Source organism: Parasteatoda tepidariorum, chromosome 3, assembly GCF_982258835.1.
Source record: "Parasteatoda tepidariorum strain Cologne lab strain chromosome 3, Ptep-v5.0, whole genome shotgun sequence".
NCBI lineage: Eukaryota > Metazoa > Arthropoda > Arachnida > Araneae > Theridiidae > Parasteatoda > Parasteatoda tepidariorum.
In genome coordinates, this window is record NC_141757.1 from 13,907,270 (window position 1) to 13,920,686 (window position 13,417).

At 31.4% G+C, this 13,417-nt stretch overlaps 1 protein-coding gene across 1 annotated transcript in view; it reads left to right on the forward strand.

Annotated features, from left to right (window-relative positions):
- Nucleotides 1-13,417, forward strand: part of LOC107444320 (cell adhesion molecule Dscam1-like) — a 230,960-nt gene that overhangs the window by 202,977 nt on the left and 14,566 nt on the right. The window contains exons 20-22 of the mRNA XM_087158837.1: nucleotides 122-301; nucleotides 8,958-9,251; nucleotides 12,069-12,233. Of these exons, the coding sequence (XP_087014963.1) occupies nucleotides 122-301; nucleotides 8,958-9,251; nucleotides 12,069-12,233 (639 nt within the window). The remainder of the gene's footprint in view (nucleotides 1-121; nucleotides 302-8,957; nucleotides 9,252-12,068; nucleotides 12,234-13,417) is intronic.

Here is a 13,417-nt window from a genome sequence, read left to right on the forward strand (position 1 = left end):
ATCATGATGTCATTAATGATACTGATGTGAAGCACACATCCGTTTAGGTTATTCTTAAATATGGTTGATTTTAATGGCAAACGGAAATTTTGTAAATCATATTAACTTATTATATCTTCAGGTTTCATTGTGCATTACAAGAAAGAATATGGTACATGGAAACAAGAAGATGTAATTGGTGATATAAACACTCACAGCATTGAAAACCTCCATTGTGGTATGAGGTACGAGTTCTATGTCACCGACGCTAGTGGCAGTGGTGAGCAAAGTGAAATAGTGTCAACTAGAACGACTGGAAGAGGTACGTAACATTTTTCTGATAATTTAATGGGGTTCATAATTGCTATATTTGGGAATTTACTATTACTGGGTTATACACTATCTACCAATGAGTATTTGGACACCTATGCAAATGATTATATCTGAGGTCATGAGATACGTCATGCCCTCCGCCGGTATATATCATGTAGGGAACAACATCGGCATTAGTCCCATGCAAGATGCCTACTGCACTATTTTGGATGACAATGTGCTTCCTACGTTGTGGCAGTTTTACGGGGTGGACCCCTGTTACTTCCAGGACGACAATGCCAGCTGTCATGTTGCGAGGGTCACCAAGGTTTGGTTTGGTGCCAATGGGGTTAATCGAATGGACTGGCCTGTCTAGAGACCAGACCTGAACCCCATCCAGAACCTCTGGGACGAGTTGGATAGCCGAATTAAGGGGTGTACTACCGGTACAAAATCGGTGAAGGAACTTACATGTCTTCTCCAAGCCTAGTGGCAGAAAATACCACTAGCCATCACACAAGGACTTGTGGAAAGTATTTCCCCGAAGGGTTCACGCTGTAATTGCCTCTCGTGAAGGCTCTACCAACTATTGATTAAGAATAATGTTTTTCTTTTCAATCACACGTGTCCAAATACTTATTGGTAGATAGTGTATTGAGTCCTTGTACTTTGTATATATGTATAGGATGGTGTATTGGGATAGTGTCTTTGGGTTATAAATCTATTCAGCATTTAAAACCTAATATTAGTCTAAAGAGATAAAAACGTGATTTGAGATGATGTCGTGAAACTTTCGCTTGTCTTTGAATGTTTTACGTTATTGTGTAAACTGTCAATATGATATTAATATACTATATATCACACGAAAAAAAAACTTATTGTAAAATTATAGTTCAGTATCGTAAGGACATTTATGTTAAAGGAAAAAAAAACCGAAATCTGGTAATAAAATCAAAATATATGGTATTTAAACCATTCGTACCAAAAATTCTGACCTTCAAAATTATAGCTATTATTATCACAAATTTAGTAAAAAATGTAAAACTAAAAGTAAATTTAACCGAATAAATATTTGCCATGCTTTAAGGTATCATGACATAATTTCTTATAATCTTATAAAACATTATTTTATTTTTAATTTTATCAAACCCCTTACCAAAGCTCTTCAGTAAAATCTATTGTACTTTTCAAATTGTAAAGGCATTTTTCCTATGTATAGCTAAATAGCTTTTTAATTGTCAAAGATTGGGGGATACTTTCGACTCCGAAACAATATTGATAAATTAAAAAATTGTTATTGTAACTTATTCTAATAAAATAAACTTTCAGTTCTCGTTTTTTTTCAGATTGTCAAAGATTGGGGGATACTTTCGACTCCGAAACAAAAATGATAAATTAAAAAATTGTTATTGTAACTTATTCTAATAAAATAAACTATCAGTTCTCGTTTTTTTTAAATGTCAAAGATGGGGGGATACTTTCGACTCCGAAACAATATTGATAAATTAAAAAATTGTTATTGTAACTTATTCTAATAAAATAAACTTTCAGTTCTCGTTGTTTTTTAAATTGTCAAAGATTGGGGGATACTTTCGACTCCGAAACAAAAATGATAAATTAAAAAATTGTTATTGTAACTTATTCTAATAAAATAAACTTTCAATTCTCTTTTCTTAAGATTGTCAAAGATTGGGGGATACTTTCGACTCCGAAACAATAATGATAAATTAAAAAATTGTTGATGCAACTTATTCTAATAAAATAAACTTTCACTTTTCGTTTTTTTTTAAATCTGAGAATTCAAAGCTTTATTTTTAAGAAAAGGGAAAAATATATCTTTCCCTTGTAGGAATAATCATGAGGAATTTTACATTACGAAAAAACGTGACACAATACATTAAAGGAAAGCAGTTTCATTTCATCCAGACTAATTTAGAAAACTGGTGCAATGTAATGTTCACACATCATTAAGCAAAATAGAAGAAAAAAAAGTTTCTCGAATTTTGATATGAGAGAAAAATACGGAACTGGCACGCAGCATATGGATTTGATTGCTATATTTCTGTCGCATGCTTCACTGACACCAGACATTTCTTCTTGTCATATATATCATAGTTAGCGTTGAAAAAATGAAATTTAGCTTCAAATAAAAAAAAAATAGTTTTATTTTTTTAAATAATCGAACTAGGTGAATATTTATAATGATGAAATTTAAGCCAGTGAGAAACTTTATAATATAATTTTTTTAGAAACTTGCTAATTTAAAATATGTAACTAATTTAAAACACGTTACAGTTTTCAAAAATAATCAGATTTTTATTTTATGATAGATAACAATTTTTTTTAAAAATGAAATTTAGTTACTTTGTTCAATTTTGGTTAGAGTTTATTTTATTTTTATGTAGGGTAAACTAACCAGTGAAGGAACACTTAAGCTTCGCTTGCCTTTTAAAAAATCATATTAATTTCAAAATTCGTAATTTCAGTTAAATGACAGTGTCAACATATTTGTTACTAATTGCAAATTATGCAAAAAAATTGCAGAGAACTTACATAATATTGTTTTAAAGTTTTGGAGGTTCAAATAACAAGTAGTAAGAAGACCCAGTGAAGGAACAGCTCTTACCAGTGAAGGAACACAAAATTGCCCAGTGAAGGAACACTTAATTTTGGTTATTTTTTAATGCTCTTTATGAATTTTTTAGCCATACAAATACAGTCGGACATCTATTTAACGAACTTCCATTCTACGAATTTCCCTATTTTACGAATTTTTTCGAGGAACCAAGAGCATTTTGGAAATTTTTTTGTAAAATAACTTCCATATAGCGAAGTGAATTTTCTATTTAACGAACTTTTCATTGAGATCCAATTTCCCTATTTTCCAAAATATTTCTTAACATTTTAAACTTGTTAAAGCAATTTATGGGGGAAATGACATTAAATTAATTTTCGAAGCCACTGCTTTATGAAATGTATTACTGTTTTGTCTAAAAATTATCTTAAGCAGTAAATTCCCTTTCCCTTTTTGTTTGCACTTCAAACGAAAAACTCACTTCAAATTAACGGATTTCATCCGTAGCAATTTAACTTAACGCAAGTGGTAATGTATGTTTAAAATTACTTTTATAATAAATGCAACTATATTTTTATACATAAATTTAGACTTTTTTTAGTTGAAAATGTATATAGCATGATAGTGTAACACTGGATAATGTTTTGCTCTTTTCTTGCTTTCCATGCAGATTTCTTTTATGGTTGAGATTTATATGATAAATAGTAGATACTAGTTTACAAGATAAAAGTGTATCAATTGCTATTTTAATTATGTCTAGTGTTTAAGAATTTAAAACCTGTTTTGTGTTGTTTAAGTATTTTAAGAGGTGATTTTCTATTTAACGAATTTTCCATATAACGAGCTTATTATTGGTATTAAGTGATTTTGTTAAATAGAGGTCCGACTAAAAACAAGACTATTTGTGAAATTATGAGATACAAGTACTTGTAAAATGCTAACGTTTTTCTGTAATCATGAACTAGAAATTAAAGTGATGTTAAATACAAAATAAATTTAAAAAAATCGTTCTTTCTTATAATTTGACAGTCAAATCTAAATCATTGTGTCATCCGATGCTGTTTATTATCATTATTATTTTATCACCTTTTTGTTTACTCTTTTTCCTCTTATTTCTTGAAGCTTTTTTTCTTTTTTAAGTATTTTTTTCTTTCTTTTTCTTTTCCATGTTCTCTTGTTTTAATGTTTTTTAGATCTTTCAGCCTCTTGAAATTTTTGCCATTTCTCTGAAGTTAGTGCAAAAGGTAATTTATTCGCTTTTCTTCTTATTTGACCTTTCTTTTTATCATCAATATTTGGCCAATGTAAATGGCTCTTCCAAACTTCTTCTGATTTTTCAGCAACATTTCTAGAATGCCTTTCTCGAAAATAGACGGGGGAAAGGTGTCTTGAAGTTTGAGGCAAATCCATCTCTTGTTGACTTATATCTAGAGGATCTTTAGAAGTACTGATTTTACTTACAGAATCATTTCTTTTTTCAACTAAGAGAATCAGCATGAGGACTCATTTCAAATTCGATACCTAATATGCATTCATTATCAATACTAGCTTCCGTTCCTAAGTTTGACTTAACCAAGTGGTCTTCTTTTAATACGTGCTTCTTCCATATTGGAAAAAGTACAGGCTCTTGGACATTTTCGATATTAGACTCTTCCGTCAATGCTGTGTTAAAAATTTACAACATATCTTGAGGGATTTCCCTCTCAAGCTTCTGAAGAAATTGAGTATCGTTTCTGTTTAACTTTGTTTTTTGTTGAGGAACTTACTTCTAAATTCTAACATTGTAAAGTAGTTTCTATAAATTATATAATCACGTTGCTATCCTATAATGATAGCTTATTAGGAGTTCTTAGTGCAAAAGCCAGCGAAAAAATGTTCTATTTTTATGATTATATTTAATTAGTTTTCGATTTGTAAACATAGTTTATTAAGTTGCCTAACATTTGATGTAACTACACACCCCGTTAATAAATATAAATTATAATTTTTTCATAAATTAAGCTATTAAATTAACATTTTGAACTGAAATTATTTCAGGAATTATTCATACAATTTTTAACAAAATTTCGGTTGTCCTCTATATAGCAGAATTACTTATCCTAGAGTCATGTAAAATCATATATCACACATTACTGTTCATTCACTGGAAGTATTCCCAGTGTAGGAATATGCCTGTTTCTTCACTGGTTAGAAGCTGGTTTTTGTCTTTTAAACAGAATTTTGATGTATAATATGTCTAAAAGTACAAGAAAATTACGAAATTTCTTTTATTTTCATTAACTGAGAAATGAACCCAGTAAAGAAACATTTGTTCCTTCACTGGTTTTTCATCGTTTGGTGATCCAGTGAAGGAACATGCCTGTTCCTTCACTGGTTGGAAGTTGTTTTTTGTCTTTTAAACAGAATTTTGATGTATAATATGACTAAAAGTACAAGAAAATTAAAAAATTTCTTTTATTTTCATTAACTGGGAGAAAAACCCAGTAAAGGAACACTTGTTCCTTCACTGGTTTTTCATCGTTTGGTGATCCAGTGAATAAACACCCCCTTATCTCAGTACTTGATTATGCTATGGTGCTTTAAAAAAAATAAAGCGTAACTTCAATAACTATATTTTGAATTCTCTTTTTCACAGTGAGAAAAATAAGACTACTACATGCAATTAATTCCACTTCAAACATATAAGTACAAACACTCACCTTATAATTTTTTCAACGAAACAAGGTGTTGCAGAGATAATAACAAATTCAAAAATTTTTTCAGAGAAATCTATTTGACCAGGTAATCCAAAATATTGCTAGATGACTTCCTATTGTTTGGCAGTAAGCTATTGTTACCAATCAATCTAAAGAAAAACTTTCAAATTCTTATTTTTGATGAATATATATGAAATGTTCCTTCACTGGGTAGTGTTCCTTCACTGGTTGGTTTACCCTAATAACTTTTGTTTTATACTATATTGATGAAAATGCCATAATATTTTCTCATTTTGAGATGCATAACCTTGAAATATTATACGAGGGTTGCTATTTATATTTCTGGCCTTGGCAACAGTAAGTGTTGATAGGCGACCGCAGACGATTTTAATCGAAAGTTTGATATTTTTAAACATAAATTTAGCAGACGATTTACCATTATAGCTTCATTTGTGTTGCTGACAGTAAATTGAAAAGATCTTCTCTTTCAAAAAATGGAATTGAATCGAGAATATTTTCGTGCCATTATTTTTCATAACTTTCGACGTGAATTGTCAGGACAAGAGTGCTTCGATGAACTTAATTCCTTATTCAGCGATAAATCGCCATCCTACCGCACTGTAAAAAATTGGTATAACGAATTTAATCGTGGTCGATGTTCGATCCAGGACGAACCCCGTGCAGGTCGTCCAAAATCCGTTGTTGTGCCAGAAACGATCGATGCTGTGCGTGAACTGATAAATCAAGATCTTCATGTGACATACCGTGAGATAGAGACGTCTTTGGACATTAGTATGATTAGCATCAATAAAATATTGCATGAACATTTGAGGGTAGAAAAAATTTGTTCGCGTTGGATCCCGCATAATCTGACAAACTCTCAAAAAAAGGCTCGTGTCGATTGGTGCAAGGAAATGTTGGAAAAATACGTTCAATGTACATCAAAGGCTGTGTATAACATCTACACAGGTGACGAATCATGGATCTATGCATATGATCCGGAAACAAAACAACAATCAACTGTATGGGTCTTCCAAGACGAGGCAAAACCAACAAAAGTTGTTCGAGGAAGAAGCACATCGAAACAAATGATTGCCTGTTTCTTCGGCATTAACGGTCATGTGGCAACAGTGGTGTTAGAGCAACGCAGGACGGTCAATTCTGAATGGTACACGACCATTTGTTTGCCAGAAGTCATCGGAGAAATTCGAAAAAAGCAGAAGAACAGGCGAATCATTTTTTTTCAAAACAGTGTATAAAAATACTTTAATACCTTAAAAATTTAAGTTTAACTTACATTCCGCCAAAGGTGCCTTAACACAATATTTCAATAAATAGTTTTATCAACACCATGACGTATAATTGCCAATAATTTAACTCTTATGCTATAATCAAGAATTCTAAAGACATATATAAAATATTAATAATTCATTTGTTCTAAACATTTTCTGTAATGAGAAATTTTTGTACTATTCTAGCTTCTTAACTTGAAACGATTATTGACAAATTCAACTTTTTGAAAAAGTATATTTAATCCGTTTTTGATCCGTTTTTCAAAAGTGCATATACGCACTTATTTATTTCTTAAATAATATATTATTCTTCTGGCATGATTTTTTTTGTCTTAATGAATGTAATTTAAGCATATTTCTATGAAAATAATACTTCATTTTATAAAATTTCTATGTTTAGTCTAAACAAGCTACAATTTTTGAATTGCTATTAACAAGTGATTCATAAAAAAGTGCTACGTGTACAAAACAATTTTGCAATCGAAAAGAATAATGATAAGAAAAAAAAATTACATATTTAGTTCGATTTGAATTTTTTTTTTAATGAAACTTAAACTTTTTACTCTTTTGAACCTTTGAAAAAGTCATCAACTTTAAAAACTTCTTTATTTTCATTGAAATATTTTTTTACCATCTATAATCTAGAACCAGGATGGGTCAGGGTATAGTGCTAGTTAGGCTTGATTCCCGCTGATGGTTGGTCGAATGAATTCTGCTGCTGTAGAACCCAGTTGGAGACCGAGTTCGGATCATTAGCCACCAGGTTAGTCGTAAGAGGTTTCCTCTAGGCGTAACGCAAATACGGGCTAGTTTAATCAAAAAATCCTCCACGAAGGTTAATTTGTCGCATTGCCTGATCCAAGTCATCTGGGTTGGTTTCAAAATAACAGGTCCACAAAGTTGAACATTGATAGCCTGAAACTCCAAACTGGGTCGGCTGTCCAATGCCAATAAAGAATATATAAAAGAAGAAAGGCTTGAAAACTATGCAGTTGCAACATTTCCTAAGGCTAAAACATTCCCTTAGGCTAAAACATTCCCTGAGGCTTGTGGAGGAGCCGAGCGTGGCAGGTGGGAGTAGAGTTTAGTATCGTTAACCCATAGTCGATTACTGAATACATTTTTAGCAATTATTGAGTGGATGTATTTTTATAATTTTGATTCCCATACAATATTAATCACCCAAAGTCGATCTTGGTATTATTGAATACATTTTTCGAAATAATTGCGTGGATGTATTTTTATAATTTTGATTTCTAGAATCACCCAAAATCGAGCTTGATATTATTGAATACATTTTTTGAAATTATTGCGTGGATGTATTTTTATAATTTTGATTTCCATAATTACCCAAAGTCGAGCTTGTTATTACTGAATACATTTTTCAAAATTATTGCGCGGATGTATTTTTATAATTTTGATTTCCATACATATTAATCACCCAAAGTCGAGCTTGTTATTACTGAATACATTTTTAGCAATTATTGCGTGGATGTATTTTTATAATTTTGATTTCCATACATATTAGTCACCAAAAGTCGAGCTTGGTATTATTGAATACATTTTTCGAAATAATTACGTGGATGTATTTTTATAATTTTGATTCCCATACATATTAATCACCCAAACTCGAGCTTGGTATTATTGTATACATTTTTCGAAATAATTGCGTGGATGTATTTTTATAATTTTGATTCCCATACATATTAATCACCCAAACTCGAGCTTGGTATTATTGTATACATTTTTCGAAATAATTGCGTGGATGTATTTTTATAATTTTGATTTCCATGCACATTAATCAAGATATTTCACCGCGTTAATACATTTACCACACCCAGTGTTTTGAGGGTGAAACAAAAAACAAAAAGAAAATGAATTATCCTGCATACTAACTAAATTATTCAAAGTGCAAGAAAAAAAAATTGAAGTATAGCATTGTTAAACAAAGTTATTTACTTAAAAATATATTTTTCCTACTATTTTTGAATATGATTAAAAAAAAAAAAAAAAAACATTTCTCTTTATAAAAATCTTATTTATATTTTACTCGAAGTTTATTAGTTGAAAAAATTATTTCTTATAAATCTCTTCCTTTTTCAGCGCCTATTGCCCCTGAAAAGGAAGAACTGCTCTCAGTGAATGCGACATCCGTAATGATCCATTTAAATTCTTGGAAGTCGGGTGGTTGCCCAATTACGCACTTCGAAATAAAATACAAGCAGCAGCAGAAGAAAACTTGGGTCATTTTTGCCGACAGGGTCTCCTCTAACAAGAAGACTATCACTATTACAGGACTGACTCCAAATACCTGGTATCAACTGCAGCTGACATCCCACAATGAAGCTGGTCCCACGGAAGCCGAGTACATCTTCACAACGAGAGCTTTATTGAAAGGCAAGTATATAAGTGGAACATATATAAAAAAATAATCAATAGCCTGTACACTGTTAGGAATTTCCAGGGAAAAATGGTAGAATAACTATTTATTTCACAATGTATTAATTTGAGGGGATTTTATTATCGACTATGTCAACCTTCATCCATCAAAAAGTACCTCATGATAGAATCTAGTTAACATGTCTTAGATACTAGTAAATTGGTATTTAATATTTATAATGGTAGTTACGCCACATTACTCCCCTTCTATATTCTATCACGTCTGTGTCACCAATGAGAAGATTTAATTATAGACTATGTCAATCTTCATCCATCAAAATGTATCTCGTAATAGAATCTAATTAACATGTCTTATATACTAGTGAATTGATATTTGATATTTATAGTGGTAGTTACGCCACATTACTCCCCTTCTAGATTCTATCACGTCCGGGTCACCAATGAGAAGATTTTATTATAGACTATGTCAATCTTCATCCATCAAAAGGTATCTCGTAAGAGAATCTAATTAACATGCCTTAGATAGTAGTGAATTGGTATTTAATATTTATAGTGGTAGTTACGCCACAAATTATTATTTTACCATATTGAAACAAAACAGTCAAATTGTAATAAATAAGATGGTATTCAAACAGCTAACTATGGAAAAAACCGTTTATTTACTGCTCTCACCTGATATGGTTAAACAACCAAAATTTTATCGCATTAACTAGGCCCTCCTAATGAAGACACCACTTAGTTCCTTGAATGTGGGTACAATGAATATGTGAATTCCTTGAATGTGTGGTTAAAATCGAGAGGGCTATTCTGTTAATCTAATGACCGATAGACAAGGGTTCGAGTTCCAGTGTAGACACTACAATATTTCGTCCATTCTGTTCAACACATGAAGAGTTTCCACTATTCCACACTTCCCAAATAGTGACCCTGTGCTATTAGAATATAATACCCTCATTTCCCTATAGATGGCAGCACCATAAAACTGCAAAACTATCTCCAATGTCCAGTTAAATTTCGTTTTTACGGTTTTGAAACCATACTAGTTGTAAAAGTTCGAAAAACCGTATAGCTTTGTCTTCAAGGTAGTTTAACTATACTAGTTGTAAACGGTTTCAAAATCGTATTGATAGAAAAAATGTTCTTTTCGATATACTTTACGGTAAATAGGAAAGGCAGAGTGATGCCAATATACCGTAATTTTAGACAGAAAATTTTATCAGTGTATAAAAACTTGCCATTAAATTCATAATTCTTTTCATGTCTATTTTAAATATGTAATGAATCGTCAATAGGAAACAACAATGGAATTTTAAATGCTTTGCAAACATCACATTGTAAACATTGTAAACATCAAAAATCAACATTATCTCAAATGGATTGTAAGAAGATAGATTGAACTCATTTCCTGATTTTGAGTTTAAATGTCTTTAGGATATTTAAAAACATTGAATATTCAGAATATTAGAATATTCAGGACATGTACTGTGCGAAAAAAAGTAAGCTGCGCACTCTGAATAACTTTCAATCTAATAATCGGATCTTCAAGCTCTAGGATTCAATCTTAATAGTTTGAGAGGGTGACCTCAAATATGATAAGTAGTTAGTGCAGACGATAAATTAAGTTACGAAATCACATATAAAAAGTATTTTCTCTGAATAAACATACCTTTATTAGAATGATTCGGATTTCTGAAAAATATAACGCGGCTTTTTCAAAATTCTATTTCTCAGAAACTATTCGACCGATTTCGCTCAAATTTTGTATTTAGTAATGTAAAATTAATTTTTTTTAAAACAATGCAAAAATTTTACGCATCGTAACTCAAATTTCTTTCGACGGTTATTAAATAAAATAGTAAAAAAAATAAATGAATTTTTAAATAAAGTAATTCTTTGCACGGAATTCTCTTCAAATAAATAGAATTTTAAAATTGTGTGCAAATTTTTTTAAATCAATTTAAAAAGTTTACGAGATAAGAAGAAGTAAAGTAATATTAAGATGTCTAGATTTTGGACCGGTCTCTTAAGCAAACTATTGGGACCATATTTCCTAGATTGCAGCTACCCCCTATATTTCGGAGGTCAGAAATTCGATTCCGTCTATAAAAAAAAGGGTAAGTTTATTCTGAGATATGTTTTTGCATCGAATTTCGTTGCTTAAAGTATCGTCTATATTGGCTAATTTTATTTTATTTTTATAACCGTCATTGCACAGCCGAGCCAATTTTATGAGTTTACGACTACTAATGTTCAACTCCGTAGCCTTGCAATTTTGAACCCAATCCAGAAGACAAGGGAACTCCAGGATCGAGTATTGGGAAAAATTTGCCTTCGTGGAGGACTTTTTAATGGAGCTAACCCACATTTGCGTTACATGGAGAGGAAGACTACGTGAACCTCCCACGGTTAGCCTCACGGCAAGGGGACTCCGTCCCATGATCCGTCTACCACTAAAGATATTTCACGTCAGCACTGCGGTCGGTGCAAACTGGATACGGAATTCGTATCAACTGAGATTCGAACCCGGTTCGCCGCATTGGAAGGCGAACGCTCTATCCCCTGTGCCATCGTGGCTCTATTGACTAATTAGCTGTATTGATTAATTAGCTATTGACTAATTGGTTGCATTGACTAATTAGCATATTTGAGGTCACCCTATTCAAACTACTAAGATTGAGTCCTAGAGCGTTAAGATCCAATATTTAGATCAATAGTTATCCAAGGCTTTCTCCTTTTTTAGGCACTGTACAAAATATATTATTTGTATAAATATATATTTGTTCTAAAATGTATAGTTTCATACTGATCTTTTAGGTGCCTTACCTGATGCAGTATTAGTTAGTGGAGAAGCCGTGCCTTTCTATTTGGAAATTGAAGTTGTACTTCCTGTTTCTTTATCGTTAGTTGTGGTTGTTTCAGTACTTGTTCTAGTCTGTCTCATCGTTAGGAAACGAAGTCCAACCGAAAGTTCACAAACAGGTATTCAGTTCACAATCTTTACCTAAAACGTATTAAGTCATTAATAACAGGGTGTTCCAAAAACGATCATTTATTTGAATATAAAAGAACACGATTTGCCACATTCTGCTTTGTTAATCTACGTTTTTTTCTTCTTCACAAATCAAGTTACAGTATTAGTTATAAATTCATTTATTAAAATGCACTACTAACTGAGAAAACTTCTTCAGATCAAATTTTAACATTAGTTACAGAGTCAGTTAACAGGTGGAGCCACTAAATAAGGAAAACTGAAAATAAATATTGTGAAATGATATATTAAAATGTCACTTAAAAATACTGTTATAAATTCTGTCCTGCTTAAATGAATGTTTGTTTTTATATTTTTAAATACATGTTTCATGCGGATTCCTCACAATTATAAACATTAAAAAAAATTAAAAAAAAAAACAAGAACAAAATCAACAAAAAAGTTGTGATCGCCTTATTACGATCACTGGTTACCCATTGATCAAATGCTTTTTTTTTCTGGATTGACTCCGTTAAACATTTCAAATCATGGGTTGCAAAAACTGTCTCAATTGATGTTTGCCGTCGGATTGATCTTCATATCCTGTCTATGTACGTGTTTCAAGACGTCACAAAGTACTTTTCTTTCTTCAGCATTCATATTTATATTAAAAGTACCGTCAAGTCAGTAATTACACGTTAATAATAAAAATAATCTAAAAAATACTTTAAATTATTATTATGTAAATACATTAAAAATGCCTAGTAGTGAAAATAAAAAGGAAAACAGCAGCGATCGCCATAGCAACGCATTAAATGACGACGCATGCGCACTGTTTACTATAATTCACAGTTGAAAAGTGTGTGGACGCCATCGAATCTAAACTAAGACCCATTTTGTCGATGGGTAAAAAAAGGGAGAAAAACGATATTTTCAAAATAGCCACCATTTGCAGCAAATGTATGTGTAATTTTTGCCTTGCCGAATGAGAGCGCTGTTATAAATCATTAAATTCATCAAAATATATTTTTTGTTTGAGAGACAATGGATCGGAGTGGAAAGTTTATTGGGAAACCTAACTACGTGGTACAGTCTGAGGAGAACATTAAAAGACTTCGTGAAAATATAGCAGTTATAATAGTGTGACAGTTAGGAAACATATATTTAAACTTTTCCAGTCCTCAGCTCCACCTGT